The sequence below is a fragment of the Mizuhopecten yessoensis genome, unplaced genomic scaffold, assembly GCF_002113885.1.
Source record: "Mizuhopecten yessoensis strain PY_sf001 unplaced genomic scaffold, ASM211388v2 scaffold716343, whole genome shotgun sequence".
Taxonomy (NCBI): domain Eukaryota; kingdom Metazoa; phylum Mollusca; class Bivalvia; order Pectinida; family Pectinidae; genus Mizuhopecten; species Mizuhopecten yessoensis.
The window spans coordinates 666,450-692,533 of NW_018480069.1; the positions used below are offsets into that span (position 1 = coordinate 666,450).

General features: G+C 35.1%; 1 protein-coding gene across 4 annotated transcripts in view; it reads left to right on the forward strand.

Annotated features, from left to right (window-relative positions):
• The window catches only part of LOC110443381 (WD repeat-containing protein 7-like), a 46,506-nt gene that overhangs the window by 17,357 nt on the left and 3,065 nt on the right, over window positions 1–26,084 (forward strand). For 2 of the 4 annotated variants that reach the window (XR_002462107.1, XM_021487560.1), the window contains exons 9-26: window positions 2,370–2,402; window positions 4,408–4,498; window positions 5,185–5,353; window positions 6,587–6,669; window positions 6,886–7,042; window positions 7,763–7,980; window positions 8,182–8,377; window positions 8,749–9,066; window positions 10,400–10,525; window positions 12,298–13,036; window positions 13,426–13,657; window positions 14,831–15,026; window positions 15,233–15,448; window positions 17,353–17,539; window positions 18,410–18,683; window positions 19,111–19,193; window positions 19,705–19,807; window positions 20,897–21,001. Coding sequence is in view for 3 of the 4 variants with exons in the window: in XM_021487560.1 (XP_021343235.1) it covers window positions 2,370–2,402; window positions 4,408–4,498; window positions 5,185–5,353; window positions 6,587–6,669; window positions 6,886–7,042; window positions 7,763–7,980; window positions 8,182–8,377; window positions 8,749–9,066; window positions 10,400–10,525; window positions 12,298–13,036; window positions 13,426–13,657; window positions 14,831–15,026; window positions 15,233–15,448; window positions 17,353–17,539; window positions 18,410–18,683; window positions 19,111–19,193; window positions 19,705–19,807; window positions 20,897–21,001 (3,526 nt within the window). In the remaining variant the exon portion in view is untranslated. The remainder of the gene's footprint in view (window positions 1–2,369; window positions 2,403–4,407; window positions 4,499–5,184; window positions 5,354–6,586; window positions 6,670–6,885; window positions 7,043–7,762; window positions 7,981–8,181; window positions 8,378–8,748; window positions 9,067–10,399; window positions 10,526–12,297; window positions 13,037–13,425; window positions 13,658–14,830; window positions 15,027–15,232; window positions 15,449–17,352; window positions 17,540–18,409; window positions 18,684–19,110; window positions 19,194–19,704; window positions 19,808–20,896; window positions 21,002–26,084) is intronic. The other 2 variants (XM_021487561.1, XM_021487562.1) reach the window with 1 other exon arrangement.

Below are 26,084 nucleotides of genomic sequence, written 5' to 3' on the forward strand. Positions count from 1 at the left end.
TTTTCAAACCTTAAACTTTGATTTCTGGAATGTCATTAATAAACATGTATTTAAAAGCATTTGATTTTAACTTTTCTGTAGTAGTCATTTGGAACCCCTGTGAAATGTATTGATTTGATTATACAACCAATTTTCACTTTAAAATTAAAAAATTATTAGAAAATTATAAAAATCAAAAAAAAATCAAAAAAAAATCATCAGACTTATGCTTTTAGTCAAATGAAAATATTCTGATTTCACTATGTTCACTAAAATGTGCTTTGCATTATAAGGGAAATCTTGAAAATGCACATCATTTTGAAATTAATAAATATGGACTACTCATATTTGAAGTGAATTCAATAAATGATTATTTCATTGAAAAATATCTTGTCGAATTAAGAAACTTAGACTTTGCTATCTATAATCCAGACATTAATGTTTGTGTTGTTTAGACATTTTATTGTGTTACGATGAGATGGTTTTCCCTCCAAAATGGTTCCATTGTGTTTCGCTGAAATGCATTTCCCAGGAAACCTCTACTGTTCCTCTTTTGAATGGTACGATGCATTTGTTTGATTTATTTATAATTGGTATCACAATGTGATATGGACCAGAGTTATGAAACTTAAAGGGGGTAACTCCAACTCAACATGCAAATATAATGCTTTAAGGGTCCCTGTCCCACTGCACCATTGTTTTTAGTATATGCAGTGACCTCCCCTTAATCTCGCTTAAGATAGAACTGTAGCACAGTTGGTCCGACAGTTGGTCCGACAGTATAAGAATTTGAAGTCCGGGTTCCAATCCTTCTTTAGCAAACGCTGTGTTTTTGCATCAAGAACTTTTTTTATTTTTTTTTGTTTATTTCATCTCCATTTGTGTTTTCATTATGTTTTTATTTAAGTCCCGCAAGGTATACTTTTCTTTTCAAAAATGATTTATCAAAGTTATAGAAATTCCCTAAAATTATTATTATTATACCCCCACAACGAAGTTAGGGGGGGGGGGGGGTTATACTGGAATCCCCCTGTCTTGATGTCTGTCTGTAGTCCGCAGTAACTTGTCCGGAAAACTCCTCCTTAACTAACAGGTGGATTTCATTGAAACTTTGCATGAATGATCCGTATCTTTTGTAGTTGTGCATCGGCATTTTAATTTGGGATTTCGACCCTTTTGGATGGAGTTATGCCCCTTTAACAAAAATATTATTCATCCTGCTAAATACTTTGAAGTATAACTCTCAAATAAACATAACTTAGCGGAAGCGGGGGTATTAGTCAGCCATCCTGGCGACAGCTCTAGTTAGTTTTGGATGTATAATTAATTATTTTGGCAGTGGTACAGGGATCCTGGTATGTAGTGTATATTCAATCTTAAGCTACAAACTCAGTAACATCTTCATTATTTCTTGTAGATCATGTTAATATCTTCTGATACTCTTTATTGATTTTTTTTTCTTTGTTCCTGGTTGCTTTTTAATTTTGGTTTATTTTTCATTTATATTTCTGGTAGTTAGAAATATGGCTTGATCTATCAAAAAGTATGTCTTGATCTATCAAAAAGTAGGTATTTTACAACTTCGCATTGTGAAAACTATATGTAATTATTTAGTTTTTGCCATTTTCTTTCCGGAAATGGAGAAGCTTTTGATCAAGCTGTCATAAAGGGGGGAAAATCTTTAATTTATTAATTGCTACCAGAGGCAATTTGAGGAATGACACACATCCCTCTGTTTAAATAGTGTCATTGTTTGTTGGGAATATAAGTCTATAATGAATTGTGCCTCAATCTATCCAATATTTGTATAAATTGATTAAATCTTGGTAAGCAGGATTCAAAGTCAGTCTCATTTTACTGTCTTTTTAAAAAAAATATGAGCTTGTTTAATTAAGATTTAATAACTTTGTAATGGAAATAGTTTGATATCCTCTATATTTCTAGTGATCACCTGTAGGACAGTGTGGCACATTATATGATTGTTCTATAACTTCATCCCCATAGCAAAGTCAAGGTCCAGGAAAACTAGAAAAAGGGGAGGTAATCAGGGTCACATAATGCTTTACAACCACTGCCTTGTCGTATTTGAATAAGTTATCCTTTTGATCAGCCATTTTATTCAATAAAAATCATTTGAAAATATCTCTTGAACATAATTTATAAATGGTCATATATATTTTTGGGTGAAAAGCTGACATGCTTGGTCGATAAAAGAATTGGTAACGCTGGAAGATGCAGACATATTTTATGCTGTATATTTTGGCTTAAGAATGACTTGACAAAGAAAGTTATCTGAAAGTCATGTAATTCTTCTCACCTGCAGATTGAACAGGCATCCTTCTTCAAATTATTGTAATTCAGTTTACGTTTCTTTTCATGTAAATTTACAGTTGTGATGTAACACAAATCAATACCCACATGAAGTAAGTACCCACTGCCTTAAGACTAGGTCAGATCAGCGCTTGTTTGAATGATGTTGAATTAAACGTACTAACAGCATTTGCAAAATATTCCTAAAAGTATAGGATATGTTTCTAAGTTTGCTGAATCTTTTCCTTTATATATGTATAAGCTGTGATATTGCTGCCTGAATTCTGCACAGATGTAAGATCTGTTATGCATCAAACGATTTGACTTTATATACAAGCTGTATATGTCTAATTCTAATACATGTTAACATTGTTTTATTTTCTTATCCATGCTTCAAAGAAATATCTAATATGAAATTAAAAAAAAAATAGAATGATTGAATAAAAGATAAATAATACAATCATGTACTCCCAATGTAGATGTTAATCACGATAATGATTTTTACCAGATCCAAAATTGTATGAATTGAAGTACTGTATGTAGCCCTTGCTATATTTGCCTTGCTTAATTGATATTTTGTTACAACAGATGTACAGCATTTGCAATAGAAACACATTTTATGTTACAGTCTTCAAGTTCATATTGTTATTATTGGCTACAGCATTAAGCTCACCAGACTCCGATCATTTGTAATAATCACATTAGAACCAAGATACAAAATAGGTCAAGTTCTATTATTGAATAATCACACTGGAAACACAATACCAAATACAATACATTCTATTATTGAGTACAGCTTTTAGTTAATCAGATTTGTATCATTTGTGGAAACGTGATACCACATACTCAAGTTATATTTTGGCCTTTGGCACTATAGCTGTGTGATTTGTGATTGGTTTGAACAAACTGCCTGATGTTAACTAAACTACACATACTAGCCTTCACTGTAAAGTCATCTAGCAATCTCACAATGACATCACAATTGAATTATTTCCACGACTTTGTATATAATGCCATATAGTATGGATATTATTGTAGGTATGTGATACCTTTACGACCTAGTTGACAAGCTAGTAAATAAAACAGAGATACATTAGCAAATGTTTACTCAACAAAAGTTTTCGTAAATTCTACAGCTTCTATGGTCACATCGTTTAAAATAAAGAAAAGAAATGAGGCTTTAAAATCGTCTGTCATACTAAAAGAGTTATTTCCCTTTATATTACCGACAGCAATATTTGTGAAGTTTCAAATATTTCTACTGTAGCTTTATTTTAGAATTTGTATGATTTTAAGAACTATCAGTACATAAATGGAATTTGGGTTCGTTAAAATATTTTTCATTGACATATATGAGGGGACATTTAATGTTTATTGGTAAAGAATCACTGCATTGCTAAGTGTGTGGTATATATTTCTCACTAAAATTTGCTTCCATTTCTCTGTTGATTTTTGCCTGACTTTAAGTAGCATTACTGCCTTTGATTTCTCCCTGGCTTGTATTGTTGTAAATATATGCTTTATCAACATTGCTTTCTTATTTCTTCATAAGCTACAATTTTGAATTCACTAGATTGGAAAAAAAATCATTAACTATACTTTATTAACAAAAATTGTTACCAATCTGAAATATAAAAGCATGGAAAAATCTGTAAAAGATATTTGAACTGTATTGAAATTGATAGTTGTAAAGATCTATCCATATATATGTTTACAGTGCTATAAATGTTATTTTAAATGAATATTCATTCCTTTTCTTATTAAAAAAAAAAGGTTTGGTTTAAATGAAATCACTGAAACAAGACCCGATATCTCACTAAGGCATTGAGATTGTATAGATAGCTTCAAGCTTTGGTAGCCTCCACCCCTTAGACAAGAATTGTGCCGTAATAGAACTAAACAAATAGATATGTAATTTACAAAAATATAACTTCAGTTCATAGTTTGATGTCCCAGATGTTCAATTAAACCTTGGTAATCTAGTCACTATTAAAACAATCTGCTAATCCAGGCAGACATCTGGGAGACCAGTCTCCACCAAGGAGTCTCAGTTTGATTTGACTGTTTCCACAAACCAGCCACTTAAGATGTACAGTGTTGGTTTGACGTTGTTTACAGTGCCACACCAGAAAGTCCTGACTACCATCGCCAGAGTCATCAGCCATCAGCCCCTCACGCCTACTACATACTCGACATGTACTCAGAGCTGGTAACCTTCTCCTACCTACTACCTCATACTTACAATGTATTATAATTCTGAAAACACTCTTAATTTCATACATATTGCAGAACATATGTATTTAAATTGATCAGATATCTTTTTATACGCCTAGAGAAATAGATGTCCAATTGATTATTACATGCGTTTATTACAAAATGTATTTAAATATCTAACTAAATTTCTATTTCAAAACACATTTAAACATGGGATATGTCAAACAAGGGATATGTCAAACAAGGGATATGTCAAACATGGGATATGTCAAACAAGGGATATGTCAAACAAGGGATATGTCAAACATGGGATATGTCAAACATGGGATATGTCAAACAAGGTATATGTCAAAACAAGGGATATGTCAAACAAGGGATATGTCGAACATGGGATATGTCAAACATGGGATATGTCAAACAAGGGATATGACAAACATGGGATATGTCAAACATGGGATATGTCAATATCCGTAGAGGGATTATATTATATCATCACTGGGGCTTGAATAGCTGTTAAGTGTTCTAGACCTAAAACTATCTATTTGATATAATCCCAGGGAATTTAAAATCCTTTTGACTAATTGTAAGTTAGAATATTGACATTTCTAGATGTTGGGAAGATAAATAGGTAGACTTTGACATCATGTAAATTTATGGTTTATGTCTTTTTGTTTGTGACAGTCTATGGCCTGTGCGCCAGTCATGACCTTTCACCAAGGTCACGAGGAGAATCCCACTCAGATCCTGATCCGTGGCGACTCGGAAGGTCAGCTAGTTGCATGGACACTACCTACAGTGACTGAACGACAAATGACTTTGGTCAGACAGGAGAGTTTTGACCGCCTTCCAGGTAAAGTTATCCATAATGTCAGCTGATCGTTATGTCTCCCCTTCGAATGAAGGGAGACATATTGTATTAGTTCTGGTTCTTCTTATCTCAACTTGTCCGGGCCATCAATTTTAAACCGTTAAAGATATCTTGATGAAACTTGAGGTATGCCTACATCATCCACAGAAGGTGTGCAGTGCACTGGAAGTAGGTCACTGTGATCTTCACCTCAAGGTCAAAGGGCAACATTTTCATTAACTTATTGTCCGGCCCGTAAATTTCAAACCATTAAAGATATCTTGATCAAACTTGAAGTATACCTGCATCACCCAAAGAAGGTGTGCAGTGCACTAGAATTAGGTCTCGTGCCTCACTATATGTAGAGTTATGGCCCTTTGTTATTTTTAATACCGAAGTTTGTCTGGAGCATAAGTTCCATGTTATTTCACCTACGTTGACCAAACTTGACATATTTATTAATCTTTGGAAGTTGGAATATCTCGCACTGAAATTGGGTCTCGTGCCCCACTATATATAGAGTTATGGCCCTTTGTTTATTTTTATTACCGAAGTTTGTCCACGGCATAACTTCCATGTTATTTCACCTACATTGACCAAACTTGCTGTAGTTATGTATCTTGGGAAGTTGGAATCTCTCGCACTAAAATCGGGTCTTGTGCCCCACTATATATAGAGTTATGGCCCTTTGTTTATTTTCAATACCGAAGTTTGTCCAAGGCATAACTTTCATGTTATTTCACCTACGTTGACCAAACTTGCTATAGTTATGTATCTTGTGAAGTAGGAGTGTCGCATTCTAAATTTAGGGTCTCTTGCCCCACTATATAAAGAGATAAATTCGGGTCTCGTGCCCCACTATATAAAGAGATATGGCCCTTTTTAATTTTTTATACCGAAGTTGGTCTATTGTCTAATTAGAGGAGACATATGTTTTTGTTCACAAACACAAGTTTCTAGTTTTAAATTGAAATATCACTATCTATGACCTACATATATACTGGGCTTCAGTGTCTATTTTGCTCTTTGTAAATTGATTTAATATAATTATTGCACTAGTTATTCTTTTTCTTCTCTGGTCTCATTCCCATTAAAGACACATGTTTCTTTAAAAGATAAACCCTGCCATAACAAGGGTTAAGGATTTTCATATTATTAATGATAATTATTTTGTTAGAATTCTTTGTTTGATTAAATATGTATTATAACTTTTCGACATTGTTGACCTTTGTCCAGCCTTGCCCCCGCGATGCAGCACAACACTACAGGAAGTGTGGGATAGTCTTTACCAGCCTCCCTCTGGTATCATTGATGGACTGGTAAGTTGTCAACAGTAACATCTATCAGTTACTAGCTGTTACTAACACAATAGATTGCTCAAAACGTGATGTTTTGCTGTCATACGTAGTTACATTATTACATATTGAATATATAAATTATATGCCTGTTAGATTTTGTAGTTTTTCTTTAGTTGTATATAATAAAATAATGTTAATAGAAATGATTGCACATTCTACCTGATTTTGAACTTTCAGTGTGACGAGGAAGGGAGACCACTCCATATCACATCAACAATCTACATCCCGTCACAAGGCAAGGTTGCATGTGGCAGGGAGGATGGTAGCATCGTCATAGCACCAGCCACCCAGAGTATCATCACCCAGCTTCTCGACTTTAAGATTGATAAAGATGGTGAGTGGTATCATTATTACTTCAATGACTGATCACAAGCTGGGTGATTGTTTGAAATTTAAAGGTCCATTGTGAAGGAACACACCTGTTCCGGGTGATAGATATTGAAAAGAATTCATTGTGGAGACGTTGTATGTGATTGACTTTTTAAATCCTTTTATTTACACGCTCGATGTGCTATTGTGACATTGTACAACATTTAAAGGACAATTTCAACACGTAGTCATAACGACGTAACAGGTATATTCTTTGATCCAATAGAAATGATAATGACCAATTATCAACTGGCAAGAGATACTGTGTTGTCAGGGCGACATAACATTGCAAATGACATTGTCCAATAATATTTGTGAGCTTTGTGAATCTGTATTTAATATTTGTTTTCTGGGGGGAAAGTCAGGAATAAATAATTTTTGGTGAAAATGTGATTGAAGATCAGTTAACTTCTGTGAATTCAGTTTTATGGATAAGTGTTATCAAGGTAATCTGACTGTAACAGTTATCAATTGTACAACATTGTCATGCTTAATGACCATCTGAAGATATCCATTGTTGTTTATCCTTACTAGTACCTCTACATTTCAATTTCTTAACATAAGATACAAATGATGTTAATTCAGGCCACAGGAAATCTGCCATAATGTGTCTTAACATTGTTACTACTTGTTCACCTTTGTCTGGTATTTCTGTCTGAAAATGTATGCTTTGTTTTGATTTCAGACATCACCGTTCGTATTCTGAGAGGCCATGACGGCCGAGTGACATGCCTATTGTACCCGTTTAACGACAGTTCTCGATATGAACCCAACCACCTACTCTCTGGTGGAGCAGATTTCTCTGTGATGCTGTGGGACATGTACTCCGGATTAAAACTACACACTTTTACGGTGCACGGAGGGGAGATAAATCAGCTTATTGTTCCACCTTGTACCTGCAATGTAAGTCATCTATATATCATACCTAGAAATTTGAAAACTGAAAATGATTTACTTAAATATTGTAGGTATTCACTGTGAAATAAACTTATGATTTTTAAAAGCAAAACTTTTGAAATAATTCCTCAGTCTGACTGTATTATTACATTGTATGTGAATTTATAATAAACTTCTTAATATATTCTTACCATTTCATACTTTCAGACAAGAATTTTATCATCTATATGCTCCGTGGCAAGTGACCATTCAGTAACTCTCCTGAGTCTAAAGGAGAGAAAGTGTATCATGCTAGCTGGTCGCCACCTATTTCCCGTACAAACCATAAAGTGGCGCCCTCTGGATGATTTCATGGTGGTGAGCTGTTCTGATGGCACGGTGTATGTTTGGCAGATGGAAACAGGTATATGTCTGGATCAGTACCTTATCTCTTACAGCAAAACAGTATTAGATATGCATATCTCTTCAATATAGGAAGAGATATGCATATCTAATACTGTTTTACCAAAATATGTTGAAAATCTGTTTTACAAGTTTAAGATGCATTGTGAATGGAAAATCTTAAATGAATTCCATGTCAGGTGGGATTTATGAAACTAGAATATTTAGGACAAATCTTAATATCTGAGTAGGAGATAATCATTAGATATCACTCAAGCTGGATGTGATGCATCCTTTAGTTAGCAAATTAGGGGAAATAATAACGTAGCAATGTATGTAAACAATGTAAACATATTTGACTGAACTTTTAAAACTGACCTTTTTCTCCTGCAGGACACCTAGACCGAGTAGTCCATGGCCTCACAGCAGAAGAAATCCTCAATAACTGTGATGAGCACGCTGCTCCCACAGACCAACTCATTAATCCCAACCTTACCTTAGCCCAGGCCATCAAACGCCGTAATCTTTTGACTTTCAAAAACCTGGCTCAACAGAAACTACAGCAGCAGATGGTTCAACAACAACAGGCACAAGGGGCCCGATGTGACCTTGTCAAACCCCAGTCTTACCCTATGTACATACAGGGTGTGAGGACCAACACCCGGAATCCAGACGCCCACATCATCTTCTTTGATACAGAGTCTCTCATTGGTGGGTTACATGAAAAAGGGGAGGGGCTCGGGAGATGATTGACCTAAAATTGGGAATTCTGTATGAAGGTGAAACAGATGATGTCCTGAGTGAAAGCCAGGTGTAGGGGACGGGCTAGGGAGGTGATGTAGAGGATCCCATAGGTAGACAGCATACAGGATGGGCAGGGCAGATATTGTGAGTTTATAGACCAGTTAGATATGAAGGCTGCCATAGGTTTATGTACCAGATGGAATACATATGTACAAAAAATGGAAAGAGTGGTTAAACGAAAACAGAACTAGTACACGACAGATGATTGAGTTCCTAATGTATAGTATCACGCTTTTCTGTTAACTATATATCCATATCAGTTAAACAGATTATTATTGAAGTGTCAGAAATATGGTTGAAAATACAATTCACATTTGGTCTAGGAGTACAGGTAAAAGCTGGCAGGTTCAAACAATATCTACTAAATACATTTTTTTAATATGAAACAAGACCGGATTTCACCTGCTTATTGAGAAGACAATATGTTTGCATGCTTTTTTAAAGATATTGCATGATTGTTATAACTTTTTGCCACAGATTGGTCCCAAAGGGTCATACTCCCTTGCACGACAACTCCTACCTCTCCTGACCATGTTTGTACTGTTCGGTAACTCATAGTAAAAGTTCCGTCTTAAGACAAGAGTGTTGAAAGATAATAAAATCTGTGCTATTTTACAAGTGATAGTATGATATGTACATATTTACTATGAAACACTGCCTGCTAGTCAAGAGACAGTGATGTTTTGAGCAAGCAGGTTTTTTCTTTCTTAAAAAATACTATAAGAATATGATTTTACAGGAAGTACTGGTACAGTTTATATATGTATCTAAGGTTAGATCAATGAATGTAAATTAGCAAGGCTTATAAGTCCTGTGAATGTGTAATCAATCAAGGGCTATGTGGCCTGATTTGATGAGTAACCTAGTGAGTGTTATGTGGTATTTTGATTTAGTTCATAAAATACAAGCAAGGTCACACAGGTAATTTTTACAATCTCATAGAAATTCAATGAGATTAAATCAGATGTTGTTTAAACTTAAGTCGCATTGATTTGTAAGGGTTATAAAGGTCATACCTACTAATTCACAATTTCTTTAAAATTTGCTTGGATCAAACTGGTATTTTGTTCATTTAGGATCGCACAAGTATTTCATTTAACTTTAAGTAAATTAGTTAAGAACAAACAGATATTTTGTCGGTAAGTCTGACAGACTGCTGCCCAACTTCAGTGCATGATGGTAATAGGTTTTGTATTGTTACCTCCCTTGTGATGGGTTGTCTCCCCTATTTTCTAAACAGTCCAGCTGCTTACTGACGAATATGCCCTGATGTCGCCGGGAGAGCTTGAGGCAAAGGGGTTTTTCTCCTCTGGACCAACAGATACCCCTAGTGGGGACATAAGTGAAGCCCAGGCCAAAATATCAGGTTTGTCAGGACCCTCCATCCTCACCTTATGTTGTCCTGATGATCACAGGAACTTGGGATCTTGTTGGATTCAGTCTGGTTTATCAGTTTCAAGATTGAAAACTTTTTGAGTAACTGTTGATTTATGTTGCATTCTTGCTGTTTATACGTACATTGTAACCTAGGATGAGATTTATGAAGCTTGTCACAATTTTCATATGTAGCTTAGCAGTGGCTTGCTAAATGAAAAATTCTTTGACTTGTTTCATAAATCTTACCTGAAATATGGATGTACATCAGATCATATATATATTACTGAAAGTGTTAACCATAATAATATTTCTCTGGACATTTTGTTTGCCTTTTGAATGTTTATCATATAAATAGCTTAATTGATAAACTTTCAGTTTCAAGTTAGCACTTTTTCGATAAATAATGTCATTTGAACTTCATTATGTTTGAAGTCAGCGATATCGTGGAAAACTTTAAGTTATCTGAATATTCGAGTTACTCAATCTCTAATGTTTGGTATGGAGTTAGAAATAATGTTTGATCAAATACTTGCTACAATCAACATTTATAAACAGTCAATGATAGACAAAAAGATAAGTATGCATGATAAAAAACTAAATTCAACTGTACTATGAAAATGGCTGAATTGCACTTCATCAAAAACATGCATCTATGGTGTATTGTTATAGAAATCTGAAAGATCAGGTGTGTTCAGCTGTTCCTCAAGTGCCTGTGTGGGTGATAGGGTTGATACCGTTTATGTATCTGTAGTCTTGTTGTCATAAACAGCCATTTGGTCTGATGGTGTAAAATCCACATCTTACAGTATGTAACAATATTCCGTTAATGTGATAGAATTATAATGATCTTAATATCTCATATGCTGTGGTATCAAACTTATGTCTAATAATTAAAACTGACATTATAGATCTGATCAAATCAAATATATCATACAAATGTTTAGGCATATTTTGGATTAAGCTCGAGCAAAAGGATTCCAACAAAATATGTTTTGATATGGTCATTTATTTACAAAACGAACAGTTGCAAATAAAATGTAATATATTGTATATAAATGTGTTTATATAGTGTACTGAATTTAATTTTTTGCGTGTATGGTGTGTTTACTTGGTAAGTCTATGAGGTTATCTTTTACCCGGTAACCATATGATTGACTGGGATAACTCAAAATTTTTGGACAGAGAGAGCAATCTGTTCAAGCGGTAGATAAAGGAAGCCATCTGGATACGCCACAGTGGTCCAGTTCTAAATCGAGACGAGGGGGCTCAAAGACTCTCGCACATCTATGACCATGTGTTAACAAAGCGATGCTGAATCGAGTCATTTCGGTACATATATAACAACTATTGTACATACGTTTCCAGCATAGCCGAAATCGACATCGATTTTATGGACAGCTCGTACACATTTTACACCTTTGTGTGCATACGCTTCACTGGTCATTTGTCTGATGAAGGTGACAGTGTACATATCGTACTAGTCATCGAAACGTCACATAGAACACTTTATTTGTTGTGTAAAAAGAACTTCTCATAATAAAGGTTATCGTTTGATTGTTGTAGAGGTTGTGTTGAAGGTATTTTGTTCTCTCATGATTTAACATGGTTGAGTTTCTTTTCATAAACAAACCTATGCTGACAGTATTCTACAATTGCACAATTATCTCTGCTAGTGATAAAAGTCATAGCGGTTACAGAAATGCAACAGAGGCCCTCTATATACATGTTCTAACATTTGATTTATGTGTGTACCCTTTATAGGTGTGATGGCAAAGATCAAAGAGAAAGCAGACAGTGTTGGACAGAAAATTCAAGGCAAGGTTGATCCATCTGGAATGAGTTACTCTCCTACAGCAAGTGCCCGGGAGTCCCCTAGTATGGGGCGCAGGGGATCACCAAAAATAAATATTTCAGGACAGGTCGACTCCAATCTTACTATGGAGATTGCTCAGTTGTTTATGTCGTGCCTCCATGCCTGGGGTCTCGATCCCGACCTTGACAAGCTGTGTATTAATAAACTAGGCCTGCTGAAGCCACGATGTCCTATATCATTTGGACTCATATCTAGAAGTGGCCACATGTCCCTTATGCTACCAGGATGGCACAAGAAAGTCTGCCACGAAGAAATGGGCATGCCTGAACCACAGAATGCAGCCATACGTGGCAGAGGAAAAGGAAAGGTGACCTTGAAACAGCAGGCAAGGTCAGCATCCTACAATGAAATAGAACGTAACCTGTTAAGTGGTGATTATACAACAGATAGTGACTTAGAGAATGAACAGCGTCCATTGTCCAAACGTGCGTCTGACGGCGCCATATTAGGGAAGGAGAGTTTCCAACAACAGGAGATGAAGATATTTTCTAGCAAGGCTCGGTGGCAGATATCCAGTGGCGTCACCACCCAGCACCTCCTCAGTGTTATATCCACCGCTAACACACTAATGAGTATGAGTCATGCAACATTTGCCACAAAACGCATCATCAAGAAACATCTCAAAGGGTAAGCACGACATTTCAGAAAATTTATGAAAATAGATGTTCTAGCTGAAAAACCTGGGCAAAAAAATCATGAGTTGGCATGGACAAAGTTAGATTTTCCAATTCATTTTATAATTATAAGATATTTAGGAGAGTGATTAATTTGTCCACAGTATGCAATTTATATAATAGATTTGTTATATAAATATGCAACTGTTTTTTACCTAGGCCTGATGAAGGGAAGTGTGCATCTTCATAAGTCCCCCTTCCATTGATCAGGGCATGCAAACAAATACACATTCAGTTCTGGTATGAACATTTTCATAAAAAAAATAAAAAAATTATATGAAGATCAAAGTCCTATAGAGTGAAAGATCTTTTGAAGCACAGTATTGGTTTTCCTATTGACAGAACCAAGTTCGGGCTCCACAAAGGTTTATTAGTGGCAGAGGACAACAGTTCAGAGGGGGGTAGTGAGGATGAGTCTGACATGGCCATGATGCAGCAGTCACAGATAAAGCAGGGCTGGAGTCTTCTTGCTGCTCTCCACTGTGTCCTCCTCCCAGAGATGGTGGGGTCCTCCAGTATACAACCTCCACAACTGGAGATGCTAGCTCGGCGCTGGCAGGACAGGTGTCTGGAGGTAAGATTTACCTGTTTGTTTCTGTTGTGTAGATGTCGGCACAGCCCTGACTGGAAAAGTGTCTGGAGGTAAGATTTACCTGTTTGTTTCTTGTGTAGATGACAGAACAGCCCTGACTGGAAAAGGATCTGGAGGTAAGATTTACCTGTTTGTTTCTTGTGTAGATGACAGAACAGCCCTGACTGGAAAAGGATCTGGAGGTAAGATTTACCTGTTTGTTTCTTGTGTAGAGGTCGGCACAGCCCTGACTGGAAAAGTGTCTGGAGGGAAGATTTACCTGTTTGTTTCTTGTGTAGATGTTGGAACAGCCCTGACTGGAAAAGTGTCTGGAGGTAAGATTTACCTGTTTGTTTTTTGTGTAGATGTCGGCACAGCCCTGACTGGAAAAATGTCCGGAGGTAAGATTTACCTGTTTGTTTCTTGTGTAGAGGTCGGCACAGCCCTGACTGGAAAAGTGTCTGGAGGTAAGATTTCCCTGTTTGTTTCTTGTGTAGATGTTGGAACAGCCCTGACTGGAAAAGTGTCTGGGGGTAAGATTTACCTGTTTGTTTCTTGTGTAGATGTTGGAACAGCCCTGACTGGAAAAGTGTCTGGAGGTAAGATTTACCTGTTTGTTTCTTGTGTAGATGTCAGAACAGCCCTGACTGGAAAAGTATCTGGAGGTAAGATTTACCTGTTTGTTTCTGTTGTGTAGATGTCGGCACAGCCCTGACTGGAAAAATGTCTGGAGGTAAGATTTACCTATAGTTGAAAAGAAAGGAAAGGTTGCTGGAGGTAAATTTTACCTGTCTTTGTCTCACCTGTTGATCTAACACGATCGTAATAGAAGAAGCGTCTGGTGGTAAGTTTTACCTGTATCTCACCTGTATAGTTAATGACCCGAGAGGTTTCCAGACGTAACTTTTTACAAGTCTTTGCCTCACCTGTTGATTTTGGCACAGTCGTGATAGGAGAGGTATCTGGAGGTAAGTTTACCTGCATCTCACCTGTGATTTTAGTACAACTGTGACAGGAGTGATAACTTGAGATTTTACCTGTTTGTAAGAATTAGCATGACTCATAGTGTTGAGAGGTAATTTTTACTTGTTTGTATCTAGTCTTTAAATGTTAGCCTGGCACAGAGTTTATTGTAATGAAGCATACCTGAAAATGTTTGGATTGATTCTGATACAGATTCGAGAAGCAGCCCAGGCCCTATTACTGGCTGAGCTTCGTCGGATTGGGCCAGAAGGACGGAAAGAAGTGGTAGACATTTGGTCTCCCTATCTCCCTACCTACGTGGACCAAAATGTCAGTCTGATGGCTAATGATGGTTCTAAAGGCGAGGAGGAGGACGAGGATTATGATGATGAGGACCCGATGGTCACAGGTAAGGCCAAATAAAACATTAAGGTGATTGAGATACCTAACACATGTGACTGAAATACCTAACCACATCATTTTTATGGAAACAAGCGCAGTAGAAAACTGTCATTTCTGTTCTATGTAAAGAAAACAAATTCTTTGCATTTTTGGAAATTAAGTTTGCTTTCTTGAAACAAATGATGAATCTTAAACAAAACAAACAAATTTCAGGTGACTTTCCTATCAATAAGACATCAACCTCCTTTGAGAGTCGTCGGAAGCAGGCCACAGCTATTGTTATGCTAGGTGTAGTTGGGGCTGAATTTGGACATGAGATGGAACCTTCACGACGTAAAAATGAGGATATCAAGAAGTCCAGAAAAGCATCATCAGCAATCAATCAAGATGGTTTTACACTGACGAATTACTCTCTGTCCAGACATACAAGTAAGTCTGTTACACTGTATACAATTATAACAAATTACTCTCTGTCCAGACATACAAGTAAGTCTGTTACACCGTATACAATTATAACAAATTACTCTCTGTCCAGGCATACAAGTAAGCCTGTTACACCGTATACAGTCATAGTTACAGTCGAACCTCGTTATCTCGAACCCTTTTAACTCGAAGACCCCGTTTATCTCGAAGTATTTATCCGGTCCCGGCCAAGTCTTTTCTTTATCTTAGTAAATAAAACTGATAATTCGAACCCTGAAAAGTCGAAAAACTTGGATACCTCGAAGTAAGATATTGGTTTCAATAGCGTAAATCCAACATCAAAACATCGTCTACTTCATAGTGTTTGAATTTCATTTTGTCACTGATTAATTCTTTGATACAAATAAAACGCAACAGTAAGACATCTCGCCATTCCGTGTGTATGAACATCTTTCACGAGTAGACTAAATCGGTAAAAAGAATTTACGATAAAGCTTCAGACTGTAAAATGTGCGGACTGACAAAACCATGTTGTTTATAATAAAAAACAAACTTCGTTAATGTTGATCAACAATATTCTGTACTTGCTGCGAGTCCGTTAAATGATTTGTACACCCAAATAGACGACAGTGCAAACCTGAAAATTGGTCACAAATTAAAGCGTGGTCATGCATAAAAGAGGTCCACAGTTAAAATCACAACCTAAGACAGCTTCATGGGTTCATGTTTTTACAGGGGCCAGTATGGCTTTGAAAGTCGATCGGGAGATTTAAGAACAATACGATAATTGCTGTTGATTACATCGAGTTGAGAAGGTGTCAGGTGTCGCATTTAGCTTAATGAATTAATGTGTTACACATGTACAATATAATATGTTTGGGTGTTTTTTCATTTACAGAATCAACTATGCTTACGCTCCATTACAGTGATTTGTTTTAGACTTGCGCACTTTCATTTCGGCATTGTATAGTACGAGGACGAAGACAGCGGGATAGTTCGATTTTTAAATGTAACACTTTAGAAATTAAACTTGACGGACTTGCAAATACAAATGCAGACCTGGAAAGACTTTGCCAAGTACTAGACTAGCCAACAACAACAGTAATCACAAGACCTGTCCATACTTAATAACGATTCAAAATATGGTCCAACCGTTTTGATCGCGTTAACTTACTCTACAGTATTTTTGTAAGCGTATTTATTGTAAAATTACATACCTGTATTTGTTATATTGATTACGTATATTATTCAGGGATTGATTATAAGCATTGGTTATTAATAGAATCAACAACTGCTAGTGCTATGTCCAACAGCATTTCATACCAAATTTATGAACCCGTATAACTCGAACACTCAGATAACTTTTCCCACGACCCCGTCGACTTCGAGATAAAGAGGTTCGACTGTATGTAGTTCTTTTGAACCATGTTTACGTTCTTATATTTACACCTATCAGCTAGAGATTACAGACATTTGGCTATTTATATTATAACATTGATCAAATGCAGTTGATATTTAAAACTTTTCAGATAATTACTGGTAATAAGAGATTTTTAAAAGATACAGATATACCGCAAATACATCAATAATTTGGGTAGAAAAGATGCTTTTTAGTAATCCCACATCTCCATAATTTACCTTCAATATTTGTCCCCTCTACAAAACAATCAAACAGGTAAATACACTCACTCACTCCCTGAGCCTCCCTGTCCTGTATATTCATAACTAGAACAGCCCTCCTTAGAATTCTGAGAACAATATGTATAAAAATTCAAAGCAGCATATTAATTTTTACCCTTAATTGTAATATTATTCCATATGTATACTGATATAGGTGAGTAACTTATCACTTTATGTGTTATATGTTAAGTTGTCTTTAATTGAGGTTTCCCAATGGTGTGTATTTACAGGCAAAGCATTGATGTTCCTGCTGCAGCAGGCCCCCAGCCGACGCTTGCCTGCTCACACCCCCATCCGACGGGCATCAGTGGACCTCCTAGGCCGAGGCTTCACCGTGTGGGAGCCCTACCTGGATGTGTCCGCTGTACTGATGGGACTGCTGGAGCTATGTACAGATACAGACAGACTTGTACCACAGTAAGCTACCACAGATTAATCCACATCTAACTTTAACAACAAACACTTAGTGTAAATGGTTCTTGTTTCATAGCACGTGTAGGTGTCGATGTTGTCTAGCTTTATCACCCTGTTAGGCTGTTAGACTATAGTTTGAAAAAATGATAAAGGCAACTTATGTCAGGTCTTTTAAAAGGAATCTAAACACCCCTGTACCGTTCAATTTGCTCATCTGGCAATGGGGTTTAGTATTTTGAGAAGTTATCTTTTATCTATGTAAAATGTAGAGCAGTAAGTAGAAATTCTGCAAGTGTACTTAAGATGTTCATTATGTTAATGAAATTCACCATTAAAACCTTTTGTTAAATAGTGATTCTAAATTAGACCTAATGTACACTGGAATATTCATCTTTTTGAGAATATGAGATAACAAATTAAAGCATAAAACATCAGGTTAATTGATTGATTTGACATTTGATCTTTATCTCACCTATATTGTGTTCCTATGTTAATCACCCACAAATGTAATCAAAATCGGATCCCTCATTGTACTTCTTGGTGGAGTAACAATATACAATGCAAGATTTGGTTTTAATTTGTTTGGTCTGCTGTAAATGGGAACTTTTTACTATTTTTCCTTCATCCTTTTTGCCCTTGAACAAGAAGTTGAACACAACACATGGTCATGTATATTGTAAATTTTCAAACAAGAGATTGAACTAAACTCGGGGTAAACATTTCAAAAGATACAAGGGTAAAATATAGTGAAAAAAAAGAATATATAAAAATGTATAAAACTTTTGAGATATTACTTTCTTCAAAACCCTTATTTATTATTAAATCAAATGTTACAAAATTCAATTAAAAATAATTTATAATTGACAATTACAGCAGTATGACCTTCGGCTTACCTTTGACCCCGGCTGCAGATGCCTGTAGGAGTGCACGCCACGCCCTCTCTCTCATCGCCACGGCCAGACCACCGGCCTTTATCATCACCATAGCAAAGGAGGTGGCACGCTACAATGCAATAGCCCAGACGGCTCAGTCCCAACACTCCAATATTCACAATAATGTGCTGGTAAAGAGTAAACAGGAGATACTACGGGTGGTGGAACTCCTGGTGGAGAAGATGCCCAATGATGTCGCTGATCACCTGGTGGAGGTATGGAAGTCCCGACAAAATATCCAGTTTAATATAGGTTCTATAGCCCATCAATACCACAAGTTCACCTAGGGTTATGGGTAGATGGTTAGAGAAATGTTAACCTTAAATAGTTCTTAGACACTGGAAATAAAATATTGTAGAGGAAGGAGTTGCTGTTTCCTACTAAAATATTTCACTTAGTATTATTAAATTTATGTTGAAATATAATGTCGATAGAAATATGAGTAATCTACAGAATAATGAAGAGAGATTAATAGAAGAAAAACTGTTTTATGTACAAGATTTAATTTCGATTGCAGATTAAAATTTTGTTTTAGATTACACACCAGTTATCTTTTGAGAGGAAATCTGAAGGAGATTTCTGTTTTAAAGTTATGGTAATATATTAAATTGTTTCAGTGTATAAAATCTTCTGTTGATATAGGTGATGGATGTAACAATGCACTGTCTTGACCCCAGCCAGCTTAAGTCGAAAGGACTGATGGATCTCTTCCCAGCCATTTGTCGGTAGGTCCACAATTCTTATCCATGCAACATTTGAAGATATCTACATACAGTCAAAATACTACTAAAGACAGAGAGGAAAAGCAGCCATAGTAATTTTATAGACATGCATACTATTTGTTTTATGATAAAATAATCCTGACCAGGGAACTGGTAGTGGGAAGCCCTGTCTATGTTTTTGTTGATGTTTCATGATTCATGTTTCACTGAAACATTAGCTTTATATGTATTTATTTTCTTTCCACCTTGCCAAGTGATCCTATCTCAATATTGTACATATCTTGTATCATTTTCATCTTTACCTTACCAGAGAGTGTTTATATCTACTTCATCTTACAAATGACTGTTTGTGTGCATATAGGACACAATATCAGGACTGTCGCACAATGTCTGATATGTTAAATATCCTGTTGCACAATGTTTAAAGTAGAACATTTCCCTAATTACCTACATTCTTAACAAAGTATTTTGGTAAATACTTCTATTGTAAAAAAAAATATGTTGTATCTTTCAGGTTCAGCATGGTAACTGTGTGTCCGGTCAGTAAGAGGATCTGGGTTGGAGCAAAAAATGGTGGCCTGGCTTTCTATGATCTGAAACAACACTCAAAATGTCAGGTAAAGGATAACATAGTCTTGTAGGGCCTACAGGTAGTGAACAAGCACCCTTGGCCTGTGTGGTGAGAATTCTAAATTTGGGAGAAATGTTGATGATACAGTTAAAACGGGATAATAGTCAGGGCAATGAAATAACATTTGTTAGCATTTCTTCTGAACTGCAATAGGTATGAGTAGGATTATTTTCAAGCATTGGCTTATTGCCGCAAAATATTGTAATAGCTAAGTGAGTAGTTAACAAAACAATAGAATCCTATTTTAAAAATATTTGGAAGATTATAAATATTTGTGTTTCCTGTATGAAGTGATCATTTTGGATATGAAGAAACCCTGTACTAATGTCAAAAGCTGTGACTTTATTGGAAATTTATGTTTTCGATAGGGTTCTGATTTAATATATATTATTCTGAAAAGAAAACAGTATATTAATAAATAATCAACAACAGTGTTCTGAAGGTAAAATTACAACAGTCAGAGCAGAATTTGAACCCTGGACCTCCAATAATTATTCTGTTGCCCGGAACAATCATTGGTAGCTATACCCTGTTCAAGTCATTCTACAGGGGCCTGTTTTGCAGAACAACCTGTCTGTTTTTAAATGTAACATTTTTTGGGTATAAATCGAGCAGACCTGTAAAAGTATATGCAGGCTTTGTCAAGGCTTGTTAGAAAGCAGCCTCAGATTACTAGGTCCGACCTTATATCATAAACAACAGCTCTGGCCCAACTGGTCCAACCGTTTGGATAGTGATAAACGAAAACGGCCCAGTTAAATCCAATATGAAATCAAAGGGAGACTACTGTGTGCATGGTTTCGCCTGCAGTTGGTCCTGGGACAGGGATCCTAAATGGACACAGTTTATGGTTTGAATTTTAATACTTTTTAACACGTATTAAGTAGAAGTTTTGCATTATTTTTTTCACTTTCAAACCATATCTCAAAATCACAATAATGTAAAAATCCGATACTTTACAGGAGCTATATGTATGTACTTTATAGTGACAAGTTCCACTAGGAACATTGACAGTAACAGACTGTTGTTACTGTGGTCATGTTACTAATATCAGAGTGACCTTTGTTCTTTGCAGATGACCACTGCCCACTCCGGTCCAGTTGTAGCCACTTGTGTGTCTCCAGATGGAAAGTACCTAGCCACATACTCTCACTTCGACAACAGACTCAAATTCTGGCAGGTCAGTACTGGAGGATTTAGTATGAGTACTGAACATTTATTAAAGCTACATTAACCTTGCTATTGCTTTTGATAAACCGCTGAATTTAATTTTGTGTGTGTATCATTTGGAGAATTACGGATATTGATAGACGTAAAAAATATTGCATTCAATTGTTTTTGTGCGGGTATATAAATTTATTATTTTTCTTTCCCAAAACTGAAAAATACAGGATCTTACATAATATACATATATATAAATCTCTAATTGAGTTTAGCTTCAATCCTAGTCTGGTACATTAAACTTTGGGTTTAAATGCATTGTTTTTAAATTAACTGATTGACTTCATTTATGTTTCTCTTTATTTTAACTGATTCATCGATTTAAATTTTATTCAGACTTAAACATTGAAAACATCAGTGATTCAGCATCATTCAATACTTAGTATGATTCGGCATCATTCAGTACTTAGTATGATTCGGCATCATTCAGTACTTAAACATTGAAAACATCAGTGATTCAGCATCATTCAGTACTTAAACATTGAAAACATCAGTGATTCAGCATCATTCAGTACTTAAACATTGAAAACATCAGTGATTCAGCATCATTCAGTACTTAAACATTGAAAACATCAGTGATTCAGCATCATTCAGTACTTAAACATTGAAAACATCAGTGATTCAGCATCATTCAGTACTTAAACATTGAAAACATCAGTGATTCAGCATCATTCAGTACTTAAACATTGAAAACATCAGTGATTCAGCATCATTCAGTACTTAAACATTGAAAACATCAGTGATTCGGCATCATTCAGTACTTAAACATTGAAAACATCAGTGATTCGGCATCATTCAGTACTTCAACATTGAAAACATCAGTGATTCGGCATTATTTAGTACTTAAACATTGAAAACATCAGTGATTCTGCATCATTCAGTACTTCAACATTGAAAACATCAGTGATTTGACATCAACCTTGAGCTGTGGAATATATGATATACAGTACATGTTTTGTCTTACCCTGCAATCATATGCGGGTATGATTTTTTATTTTATTTTTTCCAAAACTGAAATATACAGGATCTTACATAATATACATATAGAAATCCACCTTGAACTTCAGATCAAGTTTTGCCATCTCCTTTGTGGAGATATTAAACATGTCATAAGTCCTATTCTAAAGATTTGCTGTGACATCAAATGTTTGGTGGACGAGGTGGGCCAGACAAAAGATGACAAGTGGTTGCATTTTGAATCTGAAGCAAATTACCATTTCAAAGAATTATGTATTTTCATTACCAGGAAAGTGATTTTCAGGGAATTAATTCGAAAACTAAAGGAAAGGTATGTGATTTGTGGGCTGATAATTACATTGATATATATGTGGTGAAAATGGTTTGTGACCTGTTGTCATGGTTACCTTTTAAAGGTGTGTGTTACCTGTTGTCATGGTTACATAAGTACAGTAAAAGGTACAGTATTTGTATGATGGTGTGTCAGTTACATGTTAGTGGTATTTTATCCTGTCTTCGTTACCTGGTGTTAACATACAATTTGGACTTGGACATCATGAAGTATCTACATGTTACAAATGAATATAGAGAAGTGTTTTATATATAAAGAGTGTATAGTTGCTCGTTTTTTGCAGATTTTGTACCTGGGACTTGTTAACAGTGTTTGATTTCCTAAATCTCTGATTGAGTTTAGCTTCAATCATACTCTGGTACATTAAACTTTGGGTTTTAATGCATTGTTTTTAAATTAAATGATTTGACTTCATTTATGTTTCTCTTTATTTTAACTGATTCATCGATCTAAATTTTAATCGGTACTTAAACATTGAAAACATCAGTGATTCTGCATCATTCATTACAAACTTAAACATTGAAAACATCAGTGATTCTGAAAACATTCATTACATACTTAAACAGTGAAAACATCAGTGATTCTGAAAACATTCATTACATACTTAAACAGTGAAAACATCAGTGATTCTGCATCATTCATTACAAACTTAGACATTGAAAACATCAGTGATTCTGAAAACATTCATTACATACTTAAACAGTGAAAACATCAGTGATTCTGAAAACATTCATTACATACTTAAACAGTGAAAACATCAGTGATTCTGCATCATTCATTACAAACTTAGACATTGAAAACATCAGTGATTCTGAAAACATTCATTACATACTTAAACAGTGAAAACATCAGTGATTCTGAAAACATTCATTACATACTTAAACAGTGAAAACATCAGTGATTCTGCATCATTCATTACAAACTTAAACAGTGAAAACATCAGTGAGTCTGCAAACATTCATTACATACTTAAACAGTGAAAACATCAGTGAGTCTGCATCATTCATTACATACTTAAACATTGAAAACATCAGTGATTCTGCATCATTCATTACAAACTTAGACATTGAAAACACCAGTGATTCTGCATCATTCATTACATACTTAAACATTGAAAACATCAGTGATTCTGCATCATTCATTACAAACTTAAACATTGAAAACATCAGTGATTCTGCAAACATTCATTACATACTTAAACAGTGAAAACATCAGTGATTCTGAAAACATTCATTACATACTTAAACAGTGAAAACATCAGTGATTCTGCATCATTCATTACAAACTTAAACATTGAAAACATCAGTGATTCTGAAAACATTCATTACATACTTAAACAGTGAAAACATCAGTGATTCTGAAAACATTCATTACATACTTAAACAGTGAAAACATCAGTGATTCTGCATCATTCATTACAAACTTAAACAGTGAAAACATCAGTGAGTCTGCAAACATTCATTACATACTTAAACAGTGAAAACATCAGTGAGTCTGCATCATTCATTACATACTTAGACATTGAAAACATCAGTGATTCTGCATCATTCATTACAAACTTAGACATTGAAAACATCAGTGATTCTGCAAACATTCATTACATACTTAGACATTGAAAACATCAGTGATTCTGCAAACATTCAATACATACTTAGACATTGAAAACATCAGTGATTCTGCATCATTCACTACAAACTTAAACATTGAAAACATCAGTGATTCAGCATCATTCATTACATACTTAAACATTGAAAACATCATTGAGGCTGCAAACATTCATTACATACTTAAACCTTGAAAACATCAGTGATTCAGCATCATTCATTACAAACTTAGACATTGAAAACATCAGTGATTCTGCAACATTCATTACATACTTAGACATTGAAAACATCAGTGATTCTGCATCATTCAGTACATACTTAAACATTGAAAACATCAGTGATTCTGCATCATTCGTTACATACTTAGACATTGAAAACATCAGTGATTCTGCATCATTCAGTACATACTTAAACATTGAAAACATCAGTGATTCTGCATCATTCACTACAAACTTAAACATTGAAAACATCAGTGATTCTGCATCATTCGTTACATACTTAGACATTGAAAACATCAGTGATTCTGCATCATTCATTACATACTTAAACATTGAAAACATCAGTGAGTCTGCAAACATTCATTACATACTTAAACCTTGAAAACATCAGTGATTCGGCATCATTCATTACATACTTAAACATTGAAAACATCAGTGAATCAGCATCATTCATTACATACTTAAACATTGAAAACATCAGTGATTCATCATCAAGCTTCAGCTGTGGAATATATGATATACAGTACGTTTTGTCTTACCCTGCAATCATGCAACACATTTGTAAGCTACTTGAATCTGTAAATTATTATAGATTTTTGAAATCTTATCCCTGACAAAACTCATATAGTACACAGTATATTGTATAGGGCCTGATTGTTATAGAAGTGTGAAGTTGACTCTTCATCGGGTCTATTGAATTATCTTATGGTCCAGAATTATCCAGTAGTTTTTGAAACTGCTACATGGGTCTTAACAGCTGTATAAATAAAATAAAAAATCATAATTAAGAATGTAACCACTAGACTTCTGCATGCATCTCCTTTTTGTGTCTGGTATTTTCCATGAAAGTGGTATCTGTTCCCAGTGGAGCATGTCTTCAGTGGGTGACATATTAACATAACTTTTATTTCAGGAATGACATTTTCATTCTTTATTGATATCCTGTACTATTGAAATAATGAATATTAGGCATGAATTGTCATATTTCTTTTGCATTTAGAGCAGAACAAATCATTTTGAGACATTTTGAATTTGGCTGTATCAGGACAGGTCACCATGTTACATGTGACCAGGGGGGTACATGTAATTAGTCATTTTGGCAGAAGTATTAACTTGGCAGATTCTGTGTACAATAAAAAGCTTGAAAACATAACAGTCACAAGAAAGACTGGTTCTAAAGGATTCCTTTCTTTCCCATAGTCATATTTGCAATTGTTTTGATGACGTTACTTAAAAAAAATATTTCATTAAAATTCAAATTTGTTGATTTGAAAGCCTGTATTTCATGAAAATAGTTAAAGCTTCAGAAAAGTTATTAAGTAATTTATTTATTCCTGCACAGCATTAACTATTGTACTGAAAGATCAGTATTTAAAATGTTGCGCAATGTACCGCTATTGTTTTTGTTAGACTGTGAAAACAAAACTGGAAGAACGTAAACGTGACTGTTAGATGTAATACAGCAATTTTCACTTTATATCACATCACTTAATGTCATGTTTTGTTGATATCATGTTTTCTTATGCACAGTTTTTCCTGCTTTACCACCTATGTAATTAAATGTCTGTAAAACTTGGTTTGAAATGGCTTAATATCACTTTATTTTGGCCAGTGTCACAAAATATCACATGTAAATGATATATAGTACGACTAGCCCTATACCTCCAGTCTCATCTTTAATATATCTCTGTCGGTGTCATTATTTTTCAGTATTTTCATTCCTTGATTTTATTTCAGTGTTCATGCAAGGTGGCTTCATAGGGGCAATAATATTGATATCACCTAGATGTTTTTTTTATTTCATATATTTATTTATTTTTTGCTTCTTTTTACACAAAAACAAACACTGCATATTTGTGATTTATTTGATCCCATGTTAATGATTTATTTGATGCTACATTTTGTATTTCC